The sequence below is a fragment of the Primulina tabacum genome, chromosome 18 (assembly GCF_025594145.1).
Source record: "Primulina tabacum isolate GXHZ01 chromosome 18, ASM2559414v2, whole genome shotgun sequence".
NCBI classification, from domain to species: domain Eukaryota; kingdom Viridiplantae; phylum Streptophyta; class Magnoliopsida; order Lamiales; family Gesneriaceae; genus Primulina; species Primulina tabacum.
Window position 1 is genome coordinate 30,223,864 of NC_134567.1, and position 20,863 is coordinate 30,244,726.

Below are 20,863 nucleotides of genomic sequence, written 5' to 3' on the forward strand. Positions count from 1 at the left end.
TTAATTTTTGTTATTTTCAATTTTTTAGGCATAGTTTTTTTTATTATGATGTAGATATCAAATTTCAATTATTAATTTCGTTCATATTTTTTATATTTAAAAAAATCACTTAACTTGATTATCGATTTAAATAACTAAATCGGTTTTCATAACAAAATTCGGTTCGATTAGCTTTAAAAAAATCGATTAAATTGAATAACCAAAGGCTCACCTCTGCATTTTTTCTTACTTCTCAAATTCTACGATCGAACTTATCTCAACCATGGTTTCAGCAATCCAAAGCAGGCAACCGAGGGACTAGAAAACTCAGATTTAGCCCCACCATTAATACTTAAAATGATTTGATACTGAATTTTAATTTCTCAATCGTCCGATGTATAATATAAAATTAAATACATAAGAAAAATCGAAAAATATTATCATACAAGATATATTCAAATAAATTGTTTAACATTATCCAATATAATTACTTGACTTCGATATTATATATGCTTTAGAGGGCATTCTTTCTCATTCCCCTATCCACTCAAAAAGAAAAAGATATAATACTACCCTAGTTTTCAAAATATTAAATCTAAGACGTGCAAAGCATTACAATTGTTATATGTATATATATATATATATATATATATATATATATATATGGTTTTCCTATGATTTTTCATCAATGAGATGCCATTCGCATGTTTGAAATATAAATTTAATATATTATCACATCCAATATGAGTATTATTTCATTGGTGAGACATAAAAATAAATATGAGTGGTGAACAACGTAACAAAATTATATATATATTATTTATTATGAGTTTTGGTCAACTTTATTAATAAATTCAATTATAATTTCATTAACGTATTGGCATAAATTTCGGGCGGCCATCGGCACATGGCCGTTGCCATTTGCTGCTTTTATCAAATCAAATAATAAAAAAACCAATAACAAAATTCAAAATTTTAAAATCTTATGATATGTTGATATAATAAGACAATATTAGGATATTATAGCATTACACTTTAATTGATTGAACGAATTGTCAAGTTAACATCCCCTTGTTAGTGTGATATGGACGACGTCGGGAGGCACAAAAGAGACTATCATTTTAATTGATCTAGACTTTCATTTTCCATATTTTCAATTGATTAAGACTATATTATTCAATCATTTTAAATCCATGAATTATCAAATTTTCAGTCCATATATTATTGGCAAAAATTTGTGTGTGACGATCTCACGTATCGTAATTAGTGAAACGGCTCTCTTATTTGGGTCATACATAAAAAAATATTATTTTTTATGCTAAGAATATTACTTTCTATTGTAAATATCGGTAGGGTTGACCAGTCTTACAGATAAAGATTCGTGAGACCGTCTCACAAAGACCTACTCTAGATTATTAACTTCATCATAGGCCTACCACGGCCGGATTCCACGAGTCGGGATATCCCAACCACCTTGAACCGTTAGAGTTCTATGCCTAATTTCTTGTAAATCTGGAAAAAAAAAACTCCCAAAATTTTGATAAATAATTTAAAAAGAGATTTCAAGAATTGAAATTATGTAATTTGTGACCCTAGGTCACCTCTGCTTTGTGATGAGCATAACTAAAATTCTTGTTTTCGTTTCCTCAAAGTAAAGCTATTTAATTTTGTTTTGTAGTGAAATTAAAATAACTTATGTATGAGATTGAAGCATCGTCGTCCGGCACAAGAGAGAAAGAAGAAAGTGCCTTCTGTCCTCGTTGCCGGCATGTCGTCGCTTCCTAAGACTTAATCCCGTTTGACTTCATTTTTCTATAGCGCCCTTCCCTCCAACTTTGGCAATTACGAAGAAAACACACTTTAAAAAATAATAATAATAATTAATCAATGTTTGCTCCCGCTGTGAATTTAAGTTAACCAGTTAAAATTATAACCATAAAGATTTGAAATAAATTTTTGTTTAGTTAAATTCTCTAAAGACATAAACTTTAAATTTTGAAAGCCTCGTCTTATTCAACGAGTTTATTGAGTTACAATAATTGTCTTTGCTTAGAGAACAATTGAAACATGATGTTTGAGCTGTTGTACGATTTGAAAAATTTGAATTGTACAATTACTGCATATTATAACTTTTGATAAAACGAAAAACGTTTATTAAAGTCATATCACATATTTGATTTTTATTTATTACAGGAAGTTCATTTATTGAGAGAAAGATATCAATAATTAGCTCTTGTAATCGAGACGAACAGTGATAGACGATGCAGTCAATTTTTAATTAAAATAAAATAATCAAATAGTGCCGACGTGAAGAGATAGGATCGCATGCCAAACCTATCGTGTATTCGTTCGGAAAATATTTTATAACCGTGTAAATATATGTATGTACAGTCCGTTATATAGAAACACCAACCGTAGGCAAACCAATTCCAAGCGATCAGCTTTCAAGAACTCTCCCGGACAATATCACGTTACAGTCTGGTATACAAAGAGATTCTAACACATTATATTAAGCAGCGGAAAAACCAATATTTGCACCATCTCCTTTGGGATCCACCCACGAGTTTGTGGTGTTCAGTCTGGCAAAATAATGAGTAGAAGGAAGCTGGGTTCATCCACACTGTTTGCTTTCTTTATCTGTATTGTGCTGCTCCGGTCACATTTCCTGCAGCTTGTGCGCTGTCAAGTGGGTGAATTCAGTCCACCCATTCCAGAAAATCTTGATTTGTTGACACAATTAGCGTACAATGGGCTCAATAATCTGACCTCTGATATTCTTTCCAGTAAACTTATTCAAGACTACAGCTTTTGCATTGAGGACCCGTAGGAGTTTCGACTCTCATTTCCAGCTTTGTTTTTATATATATATATATATATCCTGAAATATTTGGTGCGTGTGTTCGGTGGAGGATTCCCATAAAATGCTGAAATTTACAACAACAAAAAAAAAACGTGTATTGAGATTTAATAGCTCAATTTTCTTTCATGTTTCGAGAAAATTACAGAAACTAGCAAAAATGTTCTTTTTTTAAATTTAAAAAAAAAAAAGAAAAGCTTTTTGGGGTGTTTTATTGGTTGATGGCGGGTTTTAAAGATGATAAATTATTCGATCAGAATGTGTAACATGTTACTTTATATCATATATTCATGTGCAGGGAAGCTGAATGGAACACGGCTTTTAATTTTTCTTCAGATTTGAGTTTTGTAGCTGCTTGCCTGGCCAAAACTGGAGGTAATACGTACCGAGTTCATGTCCCCGTTTTGTTGAAAAACTCGTCATAAACACGGACAGGGGTCCATGGATTCACTTAAATTGTTTTAATGATCCAGATTTCGTTACAAATATCTCGAGTTAGTGCGCGAGTAAAATTGGAAATTTTTTTCCAAACGTTTTCCATCCTAACATTGTAGGTTTGTATTCATGACACATGATTATCGTAAATCGAATCAAAATTTGGAGTCAGTTTGATATGGAATCGACTAAAAGTTACTGTAGTTTGACTTCATCTTTTCAGCTGGGAATAACTAACCACCTTTGAAATTCGATCATTGGAATTACAGACAAAGTAAATTATTAGACAAACCCCACCGAATGTGGATTATATTTAAATTTATGACCTTTATAAATTGCACAGTTTCAAATCTATTCAGCTTTTAATTTAGCACTTCCATCTTTGAACCTCTTAGTTTTTCAACCACAGATGTTACTCCAAGATTATGTAATGCGGCAGAGATGGAAGTTTACTTTAATAGCTTGAAGCATGGTTGGAATCACATTAAGCCTAATAGGAACTGTAACTCTACACATTGGGTTGCTGGTTGCGAGCCAGGATGGGCTTGTGGCACTGGCTCTGACGAGCCTACCAACTTTAAGAACCCTCATCAAATACCTATGAGGCAGTCTAATTGCCAGTCTTGCTGTGAAGGTTTCTTCTGCCCATATGGTATCACTTGCATGATGCGTAAGTTATCAAGAAAATTTATCAACTTTAAATTTAGTTAGTTCTATATTTGAACCTACATGTAGTCTTCTTAGGGTGTTCTATATGAGTCTGTTCCAAAGTTAAAAAATGTTTTTTTTATTACAGTATGCCTCACAAGACTATTGATCAGTATTATATATGTGATTCATGCATTGTGGTTTTGAGGTTTTAAGTCTTATTCTCGTTCAATATTTGATAAAGACATCCTAAGTATTTCGGTATTTTTCCCAAATTGAAGCGTGTCCATTGGGTTCCTACTGTCCACTTGCAACCTTCCATCCTAATACAAGCATGTGTGCACCGTAAGTACGATTTATACATGTGATGATGCTTCTTTAAACTTAGTGTTTTTCCATCATGTAATGTGCACAACTTATTCATTAGTAGGAATCTACAGATATTCTTACAAACCACCTCCAGGAGATTCAAGTCACACTTGTGGTGGTGCAAATGTGTGGACAGATGCTCATTCAAGTAATGAGTTATTTTGTTTGGCGGGTTCTTATTGCCCCTCAAGTACTGAGACAAAGCCTTGCAGCAGTGGGTAGTGATTCATATCTCAAAAACTGTCGAAAAAACGATTTTTTGTTATTTGAATATTTCTAGACTTTCAATTTTAACCGCACCGTTTTATTTCCTTGTTTTCTAACTTTCAGAAATTACTGTCCAATGGGTTCTACAGATGAACAACGTGAGTTTCGAGTTAAAGCACACCATATTATTGTCTCTTTCTTTCCTTGCTCTTTCTCTGTCCTTGGCTTGCCATTGTTGCACGTGAAAAGCTTGTATTTGGAATAGATTATTAACTGGATACTCTGTTAAAATTATTTATTATACTGACATCTTTCAACCCATCTTAATGGCGACTATGTCAGGATGCTTCAAGTTGACTACATGCAATGCCAAAACAGCAAGTCAAGATATTCATGCGTATGGTATTATACTAATTGTAAGTAATTAAACTCGAATTTGACAGTGTTTCCAAGTTTTCTTGACATGTATTATCCGTTGCTAATGTGACCCGTCGTGTTTTTACTCACATCTTGAGTATCTAGTTTAATGTATGCGGGAATAGTTGATAAATTATAACCAACTAATGTCGCAGGCTGCACTAAGTACCCTTCTGATCATAATATATAACTGCTCCGACCAAATACTTACCACAAGAGAAAGGAGATACGCCAAATCCAGAGAAGCAGCGGCAAGAACTGTCAGGGAGAAGACGCGAGCCCGTGCGAGGTGGAAAGCTGCTAAAGAGGCTGCCAAAAAGCATTCTCAAGAATTTCGGTCACAATTTTCTGGCAGATTTTCGAAGAAGAATATTCCAAATTCTGATCAAGTTATAATTTTTAATCAAACAGAAAGTGAAACTACGTGCGATTTGTATCCATCTTTGTCACCTACTGCATCTCAAGCTAAGAAAACCGAACCCGTCCATCTTATGAACATGATATATGAAATTGAAGGTGATTCCGCTAGTTTTGAGAGTTTTGATCTAGAGTCAAGAGAAATGAATGGCAAGAAAATAATCTCGAAAGAAAAGGATATTCATACTCACAGTCAGATTTTCAAGTACGCTTACGCACAACTTGAGAAAGAGAAAGCTCAACAGCAGCGCGACAAGGACCTTACGTTCTCGGGTGTCATTTCAATGGCAATGAACAGAGAGCCTATTAAACGGCCTCTAATTGAGATTTCTTTCAGAGACTTAACTGTCACTCTAAAGGGCAAACATAAAGATCTTTTGAGGTCCGTTACAGGGAAGATAAGACCTGGTCGTATTACTGCTATTATGGGCCCATCAGGTGCTGGAAAAACGACATTTCTTTCAGCTCTTGCAGGAAAAACAGTTGGATGCACAGTAAGCGGAATGATATTCATTAATGGGAAGGCGATATCTATTCATTCATACAGAAAAATCATTGGTTTTGTGCCGCAAGATGATATTGTGCATGGGAATTTGACTGTGGAAGAGAATCTATGGTTTAGTGCAAGATGCAGGTACGTGATGTTTAGTACTGAATATTTTATAGATGCAGGGGGACAGGGGCTGTGGACAACAACAAAACATGACAATTGATCTGTAATCTAGACCTTTATTGGATATTAGAGTGGGGTATGTGCATGTGGAACTGTGTTTGTGACAAAGTAGAATGAAAACATAATTGTCCTTACAATTCACTCTTTATAAACTTTTCAGGTTCTTGATCTTTTGCCCTATTTCCCCCTTGTACTAATGAAATCTTTTCATCACAAAATGCAATGGCATTTATATTTTAAAATTTTCAAGACTGTCTGCAGATTTACAAAAGCCGGAGAAAGTTCTTATTGTTGAGCGTGTCATTGACGCCTTGGGATTACAGCCAATACGGGGTTCATTAGTTGGAACAGTGGAGAAACGTGGTATCTCTGGAGGTCAGAGAAAACGAGTAAATGTTGGTCTAGAGTTAGTAATGGAACCGTCATTATTATTCTTGGATGAACCAACTTCGGGGTTGGATAGCTCATCATCTCAGCTACTTCTAAGATCACTTCGACGAGAAGCTCTGGAAGGGGTTAATATCTGCATGGTTGTCCATCAACCAAGGTAACAGTAACTACCCATTTTATGCTTTGGGCTTTTGAAAAAGGCTGATCATTGCCAATGTATGCAGCTAAACATTGCTATTTTTGTTTGTGAGTGCACCTATTGTTAGAAATTACAGAACTATTGTCATTTAGATGAATAGCAATAAATCGAAATTTTCATGTGATGGTATTCTAATATTTTTCTCAAGGACAAGCCTTTGAATTGATACTTCCTTTTCACTTTCTTTTTGCAGCTATACATTGTTCCAGATGTTTGATGATTTAATACTTTTGGCAAGAGGAGGTCTCACTGTCTATCACGGACCTGTAAAAAATGTTGAAGATTATTTTTCGAGTCTTGGCATCAATATACCAGACCGTACTAATCCTCCAGATTACTTCATCGATATTTTGGAAGGAATGGTTAAAACTAGCTCAAGCTCAGGCGTGAGTTATACAGAACTTCCTGTTAGATGGATGCTACATAATGGTTATCCTGTGCCCCCAGATCTGAGAAAATATGCAGGACCTGATACATCCCCACTGAATGGTGATCGTGGTCATGAGATTCCTTGTTCTGTCCCGGAGGAGCAATCGTTTGCTGGGGAAGTATGGCAAGATGTTAAATGCAATGTGGAGCGGCAGCGTGACATGATACGGCACAACTTCCTTAGGTCGATTGACTTGTCAAATCGAAGAACCCCAAGTACTTTTGTGCAATACAAGTATTTCCTTGGAAGGTACATGATTTCAAAGATGATCTTGATCAGAAATGCCATTTGACTTAATTTCAGTTGCTGTTTAAGAGGGGCTGAAAACCGAAAACAAAAATGGGAAATGTTCGTCATATAATTGGGGGTTATTATATGTTGATATTCTTTATTTATGTACTTTTTTTCCGAACAAAATCATTATTTAGTTTTCTAATCTTATTATATCTCAGGGTCGGCAAGCAACGGCTGCGAGAAGCTAAAACGCAAGCAGTAGATTATCTCATCCTGTTAATTGCAGGTGCATGCTTGGGATCACTGACCGAGGCAAATGATATGACCTTTGGATTCGGTGCTTATACATATACAATAATTGCTGTTTGTAAGTTCATTAAATTTTTGGGCTCACTTGTACTATTTTAATGAATTGTTCATCTTTTTTATGTACCAACGTCGGCATTTTCTTGTCCCCTGGTTCAAAAGCTACAAAATTGTTTGTTGGCTTCCTTCTCATGACATGACTTGCTCAACATTCACCTACTTTTCTTCGTCAGTAATTTTCCATTATTGCTTCGTGGTGTTTCTAACTCGCCAAATTTCAGCTTTGTTGTGCAAGATCGCAGCTTTAAGATCATTTTCTCTCGACAAATTACAATACTGGAGGGAGAGTGCTTCTGGCATTAGCAGCCTGGCCCATTTTTCGTCCAAAGACACCGTCGACCTATTCAATACCCTGATAAAACCTGTGGTCTATCTCTCAATGTTTTACTTCTTCAGCAATCCAAGATCAACCTTTACATATAACTACATTGTCTTGCTCTGCCTTGTTTACTGTGTTACTGGTATTGGATATGTGCTGGCCATCTTTCTTGAACCTGGTCCCTCTCAGCTGGTAAATTGATAGCTTTATCTAAATAACTATGATCATTATAGTTTGATCTTCTATAAGAATGAAGAATTTGAATCTTTTAATTCATGCAGTGCTCGGTATTACTTCCTGTTGTTCTGACTCTCATCGCGACTCAGTCGAACGGGAGCAAATTCGTGAAAATTTTAGCAGATTTTTGTTATCCAAAGTGGGCCTTAGAAGCATTTGTTATAGCAAACGCAGAACGGTAATTTGCAACATGTACTAGTGTCCTTAATTTTCTGATATTTAGACTGGCTTTTCTTACTCGTATATTTGAATTTCAGATACTATGGTGTGTGGCTATTAACCCGTTGTGGTTCATTACTCAAGTATGGGTACAATGTTCATCATTGGATTTTTCGTTTATGCACACTAATTCTTGCTGGCCTAATCTGTCGTGCCATCGCTTTCATTGGTATGGTGACACTCCAAAAAAAGTGAGTCGAAGCATTGAGCATTCCTGGGATGATCTTCAGTGTTTTTTGGTTTAATAATTTACATCCACCTTGGTTGCAAAAGCCAAATGTTGATGAGTTTGATAGACCTGCATACGAACGTTCATTCATGCTAAGAGACAACACAGTGTGTAAATAAAACGAACTGCTTCAATTAATGGATTAACTGGTTGCCACAAAATTGATACTTGGAGGCAATCTTTATCAACAGCAGCACACCCCCCAAGCCAAGCCACGAGACTGTACCTAAACTGTTCGACTATCGTGTATGGATGAGCTTATGATAGATGACACTGTGAAAGTACAAATGTTAATTTTTGTAGGTTATGATGTTTGAGATTGGCTCTGTGTAGAATTATTTTTCCTGAACGATTCTGTTTTATCCGTTACATACACAAAATTGATGATCACACTTGAGTATTCATACTTTTAAATCAAAATCTGTCTACTCATCTCTACTAAAAATTTCCACACTGTGCTCCTGTGACCTCTTACATCTACTCTATACTATCTGCTAGTCAGCGAGTATTTCTCATCAGATTCACCTCACGTACCCTTTCTTTCTTATTTCTTGGTGTTTTCATTCCCCTGTTGTATTAATCGGTTCCTCTGGACAATTTTGTCACGTTGTTTACCGACAATCGTCACATAAAACTCTAATATAAAATACACTGCTAATATGGTAATGATGTATCAATCCACCCACGTCACCCAAATAGACGTAGCAAAAGTATGTTGTCAATCCTGGAAAACTAAAGGTTGCAGAAAACAAAACACAAGGCTTGAAGTATATCACCAAGGAAAAGGAAAGTGATCTTCGGAACTAAAGATGAAATTAACTACACTAACTGAACAATCAAATTCATTACAACAGTCGGTCTTCTAAAGAGATACAAGTTGAATATTCACGTTATTTTCCTCATCTGTCCTACAAATTCCTGTGTTCAAAAAATAAAAATAAAAACATAGAAGAAGAAAATTTGTCCGGTATGGAACGCTTAAAAGTAAAACTACATTCATCTTCCTAGCAACATGATGAGGCACGAAAACTGGTACCACCATGGCAGTTTTTCCAAAAGCAAGAGCCAAAGCTCGATTCAAATGCTTCCAACAAGCCCATTTCCGGTTTGACAAGGTAATTGAATTGGGACAGTGCAACGACTTTGTACTGAAAGGCCATATTGATTGAGATTCGGGACCTCTAGCATGAGCTATCCCACCCCTATAAATTATACTTCATGGTGAGCTGGTAACCCATCTAGTAATGTAATTTTAAATTTTCGGAAACGATTGTGTGATTAGATGTATCTTAGGGAAAAGAGTGACGCTACCCAAATAGATGTCAGCATCAGGAGGTTTTCATTTCCAAACAGCTTCCCCAAGAAACCGAAGAGCAGGAACACCTCTGATTTCTATATCAACGAGAGGCGCCTGGATCAGTTTCAAGCTAGAGAGCTCTGGATCGTTCTGAATCACATTTAAAGCACGTGTTTGATCCTGAAAAAAATGTAGATTGTTTATTCAATATGACAAGATAAGTGGTCGAAAGAAGTACAAGTTGCTAGCGATTTTTCATAACATAAATACATGCCTAAGCCCGGGAAGCAAAAAAGGGGCTTTCTAAATATACGAAACAAGTTTAATTTCATAAATGAACGTTCAGTGAGTACACAATTACCCTTCTGTACTAATCAATCCAGCTACAATCATAAGTTAGAGGTACAAAAAATTAATTTCTCAAACGAATTTTCAGTGCGTACACATTTACTATTCTGTGCTAATCAGTCAAGCTACAATCATGAGTTAGAGGTTGCTGAAGGACAAATTGTTAGAACAGTTGACATTTTAATACAGTTGAACTGAATAGTGACAAAGGCCAAACTCAAATTCAATTCAATAAACCATACATTAGTGTGCATGACTTCTACCAAAGAGATTACTGTAAAAAAGAAAGTTCAAAAGTTTTCGTACCTTTCTCTTCATTGCACAGAACTTGCAGTCAGAGGCAGATGGAGGCAGAATTTGGTTAACAACCAGTCTCTTAACTGGAACACTTTCTTTCTTCAAGGACGCACATAATCTTGATGATTCACTGATGGCCATCACCTAAACCACAGTAACCTTGGTTTATTTTTATCTTTCTGTACAATTTAGGGGAGGGATATTCTATCGTGGCTTCATACCCATGCCTCTCCCTTGATTAGAAAAGATTTACAGTTATAAAAAATGTGTTTCACTACCCATAAATTCAGAGAACACATGATTTTGCTTTCTGTAGGATAAGAGTTTTAACATAATTCTTTATAGATTTTCATAGCATTAGTACAAAACCTCCGAATGTGTTCAAACTTGTCAATACCGTAGGAATCGTTACAATGACAAACTCTGTTGAGTTGGTATCACGGAAAAGCTCTCTCACTTTTATCATTCTCTCCCTTAATTTCTCCAATTTGTCAGCCTGGAAAATAAAGGCTGAAATCAGAAATTCAACAAGATAGACAGCATGTTGGGAGCATTTAAATAAATTGAACTTACAGCATCTTGCCGGTTTTCTTCCTGGACAAAGAGAGATTTTATAGCCGAAGTAGCTGAAGTTATTTTCTGCCTCAACTGTAACAAGCATGAACGATAAAAATATAGGGTAAAAAAGTTGATAAATAAAAGAGGGAAAAAATAGCTTAATAAAAAATTTTATGCTATAAGACACATCTAGGTTTTTCGCCATTGGGTACAAATTACATACATTACAATTACCATCCTAAATAGTTTTACCTTCAAAATCTTTCCGATAGAAGCATCCAAAAAGTCTGGCAATGACAAGAGGCGCAATGTATGACCCTGTAGCATAGCCGCTGAGCATGAATAGATTTTTATCAGAATAATAAAATGAACTGAAATCTTGTTTCTCTCACCGTGGGGGCAGTATCAAACACTATTCGAGTAAACATACTGTACTCTGGTGATTCAAGAAATTGAATAACCTGTAAGTATTTATTATATTAACAACAGTTAAAAAAAAGTGTTATACCTATCAAAGTCAGCAATATTTTCTAATTTAACACATGCCTTGGAAATTGCAATAGCTTCATCTAGACCAGGAGGTGGTGTATCCAGCAACTCTCCAAGCTTCAGTTTCCCAAGCTATTCCCACAGAAATTGTGAAGTTAACAAACCACCAGAGGGATGAAATGAAAGCAAGGAATTTTTCCCTTTCCAAGTTCTTGAGAACACTTCAAACCAAAAGTCCATTTGATGTAGAAGTTGTTCTAAAATGCTTTTCTTTAGAAACAATTAAAGTTGGATCAGATTTTTATATTGTTTAAAGTTTAAACAAACGGTTAGAAAAACAAAATCAGAAAATGTGACTTTTCGAGATTCCTCTTGAGCTTCTCTTTAAAGATAAAAAAAACTATGTTACATTATTAAATCTAAAAACATAAAACACCTTCTGTTTTTCTTTTTTATTTGAAGTAACATATATGAACCGTTTTTTCGAGCTAAATGCTTCTTTAACCCACGTAAGTGATAGACTTGGATAAAATGCTTGAAACAACTAGTCTTATCCAGTAAGATTGATAAAAATGAAAGACATGGAAAAGGCATTGGCTTTGTCCATAAATTCAAAAGGTGCGATTCCAACAGCACTCAGAAGTAGTTCATCGATGAGCAATGCATTCGCAAAGAACATCGATGCTTGGCAGAGTTCTAGTCAAAGTGGCATAAACACATGAAAACAAATTAATATAATACCTTGCTCATCAAACTGATTGCAGAATTTCCATAACTTTAATGATCAACATTTACTCAGAGAAAGAGATATTTTGACCAGGGTCACGGATTACCTGGTCTGCAATGATACCAAGCCCCATTCCGTCCATGAAATCTTTTACTCCACTTCCACCATTTTTCTGACTGGCACTTCGAAATTCTTCCCTTGCTTTTTCAGGGTTTATCTGCCACAGCGATGCATTGAATTTTGCTAATTGTGCACAAGACTAAAAGGATTTTCTCAAAAAGAACTGCAGTTTATCAAGATTATCATAGCTAGAGAAAAACTGCCCCTCTCACCTCAAGTGCAAAAAGCGGAGAATTGGGACCCTCAACAGGCACTAACGTCCCTCCAGTTAAATCCTGAAAAAGAAGCCCAAAAGAATTCACATTCAAACCTCATCGATGAAATCCTACTGTTTTGAAATAAATATGAAGACACTTATAACCTGAGCGAAGGAATCACTCAAGGAATGTGCAGGATCAGTTGAAACAACTAGGGTGGGATGACCATTATTTGCAAATTTAACAGCAAGTGATGCAGCACAGCTGGTCTTTCCAACTCCTCCTTTTCCACCAAGCATGTAATATTTGCGTTGTGTTCCAGAGACCATTTCGTCAAAGCCAGCAACAGATTCTGTGGGAGCAGCAACTGATCTAACTGCCAAAAGATAATTTAAGTGATAAGCGGCTGTACCCCCTCAATTAACCAAAAAAGGAAACACTGGCAAGTTATTATTGACCAAGATTAATCCTCGTTTCACAATTCCAGCCTTTTTACTTTCTACACCGAATCACATCTAATAGATTTCTCAAACACTCCTTTAGCTCAGTTAAAACACTCTCCAACGATTTAACAGATAAAAATAAATGGAATACAATCACTTAGTCATTTGTCATCCACTTATCTGCAGCTTTCAATCTTCTTCATGTTTATAAGCTAAACTACTTCCATTAAACACATTTTGTATAGAATAATGTAAATTTTAACCAAATACATAACTAATTCCCTTGACAAAGACGAAATGTCCGGGTTGCTAAGCAGAATCGTCAATTCAAGTAACAAAAAAATGGATATGAAACAATAGATTTATTTTTAATCCGTGATTTCAAATTAGTTGGCTTAATTGGATTGAAAAAATTCAATTTTGACTTTGTATTCTTTCAGTAGTCCACTCACTTAGGAGTCATTGGGGACCCATCTACCAAGTTCTTCCCCGAATGGTTCCAGCCAAGGACAGCCTTAACATCCTCGGCTTAACCTCTTCGCTGTGTTGCTACTCGTATTCATCAATTCAAAAAGCCTTTTTGGGCCATTCAAGTGTGTGATAATCCAATATATATACGTATATATAAATGTTGCTCCATATAGCAAGAGAAACAAAGACACATAAAGTTATAACATAAAAGACACTACCAATACACAACAAAACTGGAATTTCATCGACTACCCATCTACAATCCAACTGAAAAACAATAAATTTTCACCTTGAAATTTTCCCCGGGGCATCTTTCTGGCAATAGAAATAGTCACAAAGCTGGAGCTACCACTGGACTTGAATTTCGAGAAAGACGTAAAAAGGGGTGTCTTGAATAAGTAAGAATGACGATAGTCATAGCTAATCATAATCGTCACAGGCTTTAGATTTGCGTAATTAGCAATGGAATTCGAAGTGAAAGAACAAGAAGCCATTAGAATCGTCACGAAAAACTATGCGTCGACACTCGACGATGGTAAATGTTAGAGATCAACCCGTTGCTATGGTGACCCGACCCGTTCACCTTTGGGTCTTTTAAAGACCAAAATTATCATTATTTTATAATTTCTTTTGAGTTTCAAAGATTAGCTTAAATGATGTATGATATTTTTTTCTCGTTCTTTTTTTTTCTCTCTTTTTTTTTTACAGTAAAAATTTCCATTCTCTCTCTTTTTTCTTTTTTTTTTCATGGTATCATTTTGTTTGGAAGCATGAAAATTTCCTTTTTTTTATAAATCTTATATCAGAATATCTTTCATATTAGAGTAGGTCACTTTTCTTACGATCTCACGAATCTTTATCTGTAAAACGGATCAACCTTATTCCGGTAAAAGATAAAAAGGTGAGACACCAAGAAAAGAATGAAAGAATGTTAATTATGTGTGTTTGCTACATCATGTTCATTCCTCAGTGAAATTCGGAATCTAAAAGGTTACCATTACGTGTACCAAGTGATTTGTTGTACCCAGACATGTCAAACGCCTTATCTTCAGAAGGCAGATGGCCGACTTCTCGTCCTTTGAACATTTCCATCGTTGAAGACCATGGAGCTGCAGACTGCACGTTCGAGCCATAAATTTCTTGATTCGTATTATGATTCTGGGGTGACATTCCAGTAGGCCATATGTTCCCAGAATTTATGTTTGTCGAGGTGATGGATGCCGATGACTGTTGCTGCTGATTCTTCATCGGTGATTTGGGACGAAGAGACTCTATTTCTGGGGTGATTAGGATAAGGTGTGGTGCCTCCTGGGGTGGATTTCTTCCTCCCAAGCCCACCCAAAATTTTCCATCCTTGTCTGCAAAATTCTTGACATATGCCTGAAATTTCCAAGATCTACTGGTTATGTAATCGGTAGAAGCTCCAGCATGGCAAGGAAGAAAATGGTGCAAGTTTACGAAATATGTAGCATCAATACTTTGTGATTAGGACATCTAGAAAGATCTATTTCTGATTTAATAGGGAAAAAACATACCTCAGAATTGAAATTTGAAGACGACAATTCTTTGCCAACTGTCAACCATCCAGAACGAATGTTATGGTCCCCACCAAAAAGCTCAAGCCTCCTTCGTCCAAGAGCAAAATGCTCTATGATTCGGTACATATCCTCAGGTTTTGCAGTTGAACCTACGGTACATTTGAAATCAGTAATGCCTGAGGGTAAATGAAGCAAGTACACTTGATATCAGCTCAATAACAACTAGGTTTGTTGTGAATTAGATATCAATAATATTCCATCACAAGCAAAATAAGTTGCAATTGATACTGCTTGTATCATCATTCTATCAAATATACTCGAAAAAAAATGATTTTCACAATCTTACAGAATGGCAGGAGAGAATGAGTTGAGCTAAAAATAAAAAAAATTATTTTTGAACCACTAGTTATCTCTATACTACCAAACTATATCAAGCATGAGAGAATGATACCCATGGCTCCTCATGCACAAGCGGGATGTTCAGAAGACCAGCTTATACAATACCAAAGAGAGAAAACGCTGGCAGTGAAGATCATAAATACAAAAATGATGCAGCATGCAACGTGTTGTTGACTCTAGAGAAGTTGTTCATTTGGGAGAGTAAACTTCTTGAGGGAGTGAAGGTAATCTAAGATAGGTTTCTTTTTATATTTTTTCACTTTCGAAGTTAATCAACTACTTATGGATGTTAAGTTCGCTATGATCGCAACTACAAATGAATGTTGACCTATTGACTAAACTATTTCTTGTGTGCCTGTGGGAGTGCATGCTTACTCCATCTTTAAGTCGATCGATTGTGCAGATTTTCAAATGGCATAGAGTATAGATGATCATTTAGATGTAAAAATGAAATTATAGGGGTTGTGCACCAGTGGGCATCACATTATTACTTATAGAATGGTTGCTTTTTAGAAATACTGTACTCGTTTTATGAAATAAGCTGTAATTCATGTCATACTAGAAGGAAGTAATCATATTCAATCTGTGATGAAGGTTGTATAGTACTGTCAGCATCCATTATTACTCGTTCATCATTCTGTTTGTGAGTAAAATTCTTCTTCTTCAATCCATTTCCAGATTGCATCAACTGTTTAAAATATAGTTTGAGTGCCACGAGAAGCAAGTTCAAGTAATCGCCACTACAAAAAAGGGCGAAAGACAACGGTTTTTCACCGTTGTCGTAGGTGAAATAAAACCGTAGTTAAAGCCCCTGCGGTTAAAGGGTGTGCTCAAAGACAACGGTGAAAAACCGTTGTCGTAGACGTCAAAGACGACGGTGAAAAACCGTTGTCGTAGGTCTTGTAAAACCATTGTTAAAGGCCATGTGGTTAAAGGGTGTGCTCAAAGACAACGGTGAAAAATCGTTGTTGTAGACGTCTAAAGACGATGGTGAAAAACCGTTGTCGTAGCATTGAAAATTAGTTGTTAAACTAAATTTTGCAACGGTTTTTATAAACCCGTCGCTATTAGACAGTTTATAATATGACGTCCGTCGCAAATCAGCGACGGTTACTAAAGTTCCGTCGCTAATAGGCGATGGTGTTTATATTAATTCCGTCTCTACTTAGCGACAGTTTATCATATGCTTTCCGTCACTAAATTTTTACGTAAAATAAAAAAAATTAATTTTATAATTTAATAAACCTACAAAAAAAACTTACAATCTTACTAAATTAATAAGATTTATAATCTTAAACTTAAAACTTAAAATAGCTTTTTTTAAATTAAAATAATATTTAAAATCTTACACTTAGAATTTACACTTAAAACTGAAAATAGCTAAAGAGAGAAGAATTTGGTGTGAGAAGAAATGACTAAAGAAGCGGTATTTATAGGCAATTTGCAAATAGCGACGGTATTCTAATAAATCGTCGCTAAAAGCGACGGAGATATCCAAATCGTCGCCATGAGCAACGGTTCATATAATCCGTCGCTATTAGCGACAGATTTATAAATAACCGTCGCAAAATTCAAATTAGCGACGGGTGTGTCGTCGCTAATTTAAAATTGCGACATTTTTATTGAAACTGTCGCTAAATTAAGCGACGGGTTTTTTTAAAATGTCATGAATTTAACAATGCGACAGTTTTGTTAACTGTCGCTAATTTATATTTGTGACAGTTATTTTGAAAACCGTCGCTAAATGTAGCGATGGTTTATCTCAGACTGTCGTCGATTTAAAATTAGCGACGGTTGTTCTTAAACCGTCGCTAAAGTTAGCTACGGTTTATGAGAAACCGTCGCTACTTTTACTCGATTTTGTTTAAAAAATTATAAACTACGACAACGTTTTTTCAAAAACCGTTGTCATTAACCAAATAAAACACTAAAAAACGACAACGTTTTAAAAAACCGTTGTCGTAATTAAAAAACCATCGAAAGACAACGGTTTACACATAAACCGTTGTCTTTGACCCTTGACAGAATCTTATATAGACAACGGTTTTTGAAAAAACGTTGTTGTAGACCAAAAAAACCATCCGAAAGACAACGGTTTTTAAAAATCGTTGTTGTAACCTAAAAAAAGCGCTCATAGACAATAGTTGTTAAAACCGTTGTTGTAGCAAAAAAAAAAACGCTCATAGACAACGATTTTTAAAAACCGTTGTCGTAGACACATCAAAGACAACGGTTTTTATAAAACCATTGTCTATCAGCGGGTTTTTTAGGCTGCGACAACGGTTCCGTTGTTAAAAGTTAAAAACACAACGGTTTTAATAAAAACCGTTGTCTTATGAGTGTTGTTGATTTGTATTTTTCTTGTAGTGCGTGGAGGCAAAAGTTATTGTTGAATTATCTTGCATGACCAACAATTCAAGCATGAGGGCAGCTAGGAAACTAGAAGCGGAGATTCTAAAGCTAGGAACAATCTTTTCTGATTGGATCAGAATACATAAAGCATTTGTAGAGCTTTTAAAGAATTGGCTGATATAAAAATGTCATATTGAGAATCAGAGGAAACAACAGATGAAAACTCTTCAAGTCCTTGCACCAGCCTTGGAGCACCAACTGTCGTTGCTATGACTGGTTCAATGCAATCGAGAAAGCCTCAGATATCGAAGTATTAGGAGCCATCAACAACTTTGCAGTTCTCTTACATTGGTTCCAAAAACAGTTACTCAAGGAGAAACAACACTATTCAAGACATCATGAGAAGAAACTCGAGAATTTCTACTGAGAGAGCCTAGGCAGGGGTGTAGATTTCAATCTCTATGAATCATTGCTTAATGTAGTTCAGGCCATGGAGAGCATCGAAATTAAGGATCTAACTTTGCAAACCATAAAAGCCAATTTGATATTAACAAGAAACAGACTGAATGAAGCCAAGGCAGATCACGGGGAAGTGATGAAGCGGGCCACTGATATATGATTCACGCTCATTGGCAAGAGTGAAAAAACAAGAAAATAAAAAGGATAAACGTTAAGCTCTCTCTCTGCCCGTATCCATCTCCAGCACCGAAATCTTCATTTTTCTTCTTTCAATTTCGAAGCTTTGACCTTCGATTCTACTCGCTCCGGTCGCCGAAAAATTTAATGAAATATATTTTCGGATAGCTCTCGTTGCAAGCTACGCATTGATACCCATTTTGTGCAGAAATCTCACGATACTTTTCGAGCCTGTCGGAAACCGCCGCTCGTTTTCGCCGGAATTTGTGAGGAAACTCTCGGTTTAAGTTTCCTAGAGCTTTACTTCGAAGCCTTGAGGTATTTAGGGTTTCGAAATTTTGGGTATTTTGAATAATTTGAATTCCAACAATTGATATCCGTTGTATTATTGATTGTAGATGAATTATTGAGTCGATTCGAGTTATTTATCGACTTTTTCAGAATTTAGTTTAATGAATTTCGAATTTTCAGATTTATAAATTGGGATATTTCGACTTTTGAGCTGAACATGCGCTAGTCGGACACCGTTAAGATATTGTAAATTGAAATTATAAGTTCTGGAAATTTTGTGTGAATTTTGGAGTTACTTTCGATAAATTCCTTGATTATTTAACTAAGATAGTAATTGATGTGCAATAAATAATTTTGCCACAGGATTGGAGTTTCGAGAAATATTTAAGATATTTTGTGGTAAATTAAAGTCAGTTTGATATGAAATGACGTTAAGTACTTTGTAATGAGTTGTAGCGTGCCTTATGTACTTCTGTGAATACGTGATTGCACTCATGCATTTATTTGAGTTGATACTATTAGTGCATAGCATTTCGAGCCTTGACTCCTTTGATTGCTATTGATATTGATCTATCGAGTTGTTGCGTCATCGATGGAGCGGGTGGGTAGGAATAGCACTCATGATGACTTGCATGAGGGCTGAGCGGGTAGCTCCCGTACCCTCGATGCTACGTGCATGGATGAGTGGCGACTTGATGTTGCGTTGCTACGTTCCTGGCACGGGTGGCCACTGTTACTGTTGTTGATGCGATTCATTTGGACTCCGTTTGGTATCCGTTATCGATTGTTACCTTTCACGCATTGCATTACATTGCATTGCATCGCATTTTACTTGATGTTATTTCATGTCAGTTATATTTGTCGTAATATTACTAGTTCGTCGTATTGGGGCCCGACCCCTCGTTTCTTTTTATGTTGTGGTTGTTTTTGATGCAATAGCAGGTTATCCAGGAGGATTTGGCGCGTCTAATGGAGCGTCAGGTAGTGGTGCCCAGTCGTCGAGTCATGGTTGAGAGTTCCCAAATATATATATACTATATTATGGAGTTATACATTTACCGGGGAGATGCTCCGTGTAGCTGTACTGTTATTTTTACGATGTTTTGAATTGATAGTTGTGTGATCGAGCCTTGCCGACTCTATATGTGTTTAGTCCTTGCCAGTGCGGCTATAGGGTTGTGAATTGATGTTATGGCTTTATTTCGAGTATATAAATGTTGTTTGTGTTGTTTGGAAATTTTTGGGATGTCCTATTTACGAATAGTTCATGCCGAAATTTCTGTAGGCCCAAAATGGAAAAATTTTAATCGCTTTCGCTGTTTACATTAATAAATCCTAGTTGTTTGGTCATTAAACGTTAATCAGGAGCATGGGTCTCCACATTTTTTGCATACCAATATTATGTGTACCAGCAATAATAATTTATCATATGTATCGATCATGGCAGTTTTAAAACTTACAAATCGTTGATTATAATAAATATTGAGTCAAGCAGTGTTATATATATATATACACTATATATATATATACACTATATATATATATATATATATATATATATATTAATTATATTCAATTTAATTTTGAGGGAAGAATAGAAGAATAAATAGAGGAAAAGTGAGCTTTCTGGTTGACTTGCCCCATAAAGTCTGTCAAATTTTAAAGGAATCAATCCTACACCTTTACCGAAAGTTGGAGTTATGAAACGATTCCCTTTGTTAAAGATCTCTACACCCATCACACACACCCCCACATTCAATAAATATTAATAAAGTTATGTGTAGATCGACGAATTTCAAATCTATGAATTTCACATATGTTAAAATATATTTTTTGTAATTTCATATAATAAATATCATAAAATTCAAATTCACTTCTTCTATGTTTATATAAAATTTCATGACAATTAGAATTGATTTCAAGCTTATCAGATGATGAAATTATTTGAAATCCATCATATTTTGTGTATCTAATGTCTAAATAAGTAAGATAAATATTTAAGATTTTATATATTGTTACAATGTAAGAATAAAAATACATTTATCTAAATGTAATTATAGAAGACGGGTTTCTAT

The 20,863-nt window shown here is 35.5% G+C and overlaps 3 protein-coding genes across 3 annotated transcripts; 1 reads left to right on the forward strand and 2 right to left on the reverse strand.

Annotated features, from left to right (window-relative positions):
- Positions 1 to 2,373: 2,373 nt before the first annotated feature.
- LOC142533943 (ABC transporter G family member 24-like) lies at positions 2,374 to 8,960 on the forward strand. The gene is made up of 14 exons (XM_075640878.1): positions 2,374 to 2,802; positions 3,135 to 3,211; positions 3,681 to 3,941; positions 4,201 to 4,264; positions 4,360 to 4,506; positions 4,619 to 4,653; positions 4,838 to 4,911; positions 5,068 to 5,963; positions 6,253 to 6,549; positions 6,785 to 7,270; positions 7,474 to 7,622; positions 7,843 to 8,132; positions 8,222 to 8,355; positions 8,435 to 8,960. The coding sequence occupies exons 1-14, from the start codon at positions 2,570 to 2,572 to the stop codon at positions 8,589 to 8,591; spliced, it is 3,300 nt and encodes a 1,099-aa protein (XP_075496993.1). The 5' UTR covers positions 2,374 to 2,569; the 3' UTR covers positions 8,592 to 8,960.
- Positions 8,961 to 9,416: 456 nt separating this feature from the next.
- On the reverse strand, positions 9,417 to 14,148 carry LOC142533304 (ATPase GET3B-like). The gene is made up of 12 exons (XM_075640030.1): positions 13,862 to 14,148; positions 12,823 to 13,034; positions 12,674 to 12,736; positions 12,448 to 12,558; positions 11,672 to 11,746; positions 11,518 to 11,586; positions 11,378 to 11,443; positions 11,141 to 11,215; positions 10,965 to 11,063; positions 10,577 to 10,711; positions 9,937 to 10,102; positions 9,417 to 9,827 (listed from the first exon to the last, which is right to left on the reverse strand). The coding sequence occupies exons 1-11, from the start codon at positions 14,064 to 14,066 to the stop codon at positions 9,965 to 9,967; spliced, it is 1,248 nt and encodes a 415-aa protein (XP_075496145.1). The 5' UTR covers positions 14,067 to 14,148; the 3' UTR covers positions 9,417 to 9,827; positions 9,937 to 9,964.
- A 365-nt stretch (positions 14,149 to 14,513) lies between these two features.
- On the reverse strand, positions 14,514 to 15,254 carry LOC142533942 (uncharacterized). Its single transcript, XM_075640877.1, has 2 exons — positions 15,108 to 15,254; positions 14,514 to 14,952 (listed from the first exon to the last, which is right to left on the reverse strand). The coding sequence occupies exons 1-2, from the start codon at positions 15,234 to 15,236 to the stop codon at positions 14,539 to 14,541; spliced, it is 543 nt and encodes a 180-aa protein (XP_075496992.1). The 5' UTR covers positions 15,237 to 15,254; the 3' UTR covers positions 14,514 to 14,538.
- Positions 15,255 to 20,863: the final 5,609 nt, after the last annotated feature.

Excerpts from the sequence above, each read along its gene's own strand:
- LOC142533304 (XM_075640030.1), bottom strand. The coding sequence starts at position 14,066 with ATGGCTTCTTGTTCTTTCACTTCGAATTCCATTGCTAATTACGCAAAT. Across the intron at positions 11,587-11,671 it reads AAGCTATTGCAATTTCCAAG|GTTATTCAATTTCTTGAATC; the intron begins GCATGTGTTAAA and ends AAATACTTACAG. Across the intron at positions 11,064-11,140 it reads AAGAAAACCGGCAAGATGCT|GCTGACAAATTGGAGAAATT; the intron begins GTAAGTTCAATT and ends TTTATTTTCCAG.
- LOC142533943 (XM_075640878.1), top strand. The coding sequence starts at position 2,570 with ATGAGTAGAAGGAAGCTGGGTTCATCCACACTGTTTGCTTTCTTTATC. Across the intron at positions 3,942-4,200 it reads TGGTATCACTTGCATGATGC|CGTGTCCATTGGGTTCCTAC; the intron begins GTAAGTTATCAA and ends CCCAAATTGAAG. Across the intron at positions 4,507-4,618 it reads ACAAAGCCTTGCAGCAGTGG|AAATTACTGTCCAATGGGTT; the intron begins GTAGTGATTCAT and ends TCTAACTTTCAG.
- LOC142533942 (XM_075640877.1), bottom strand. The coding sequence starts at position 15,236 with ATGTACCGAATCATAGAGCATTTTGCTCTTGGACGAAGGAGGCTTGAG. Across the intron at positions 14,953-15,107 it reads CTTCAAATTTCAATTCTGAG|GCATATGTCAAGAATTTTGC; the intron begins GTATGTTTTTTC and ends TGGAAATTTCAG.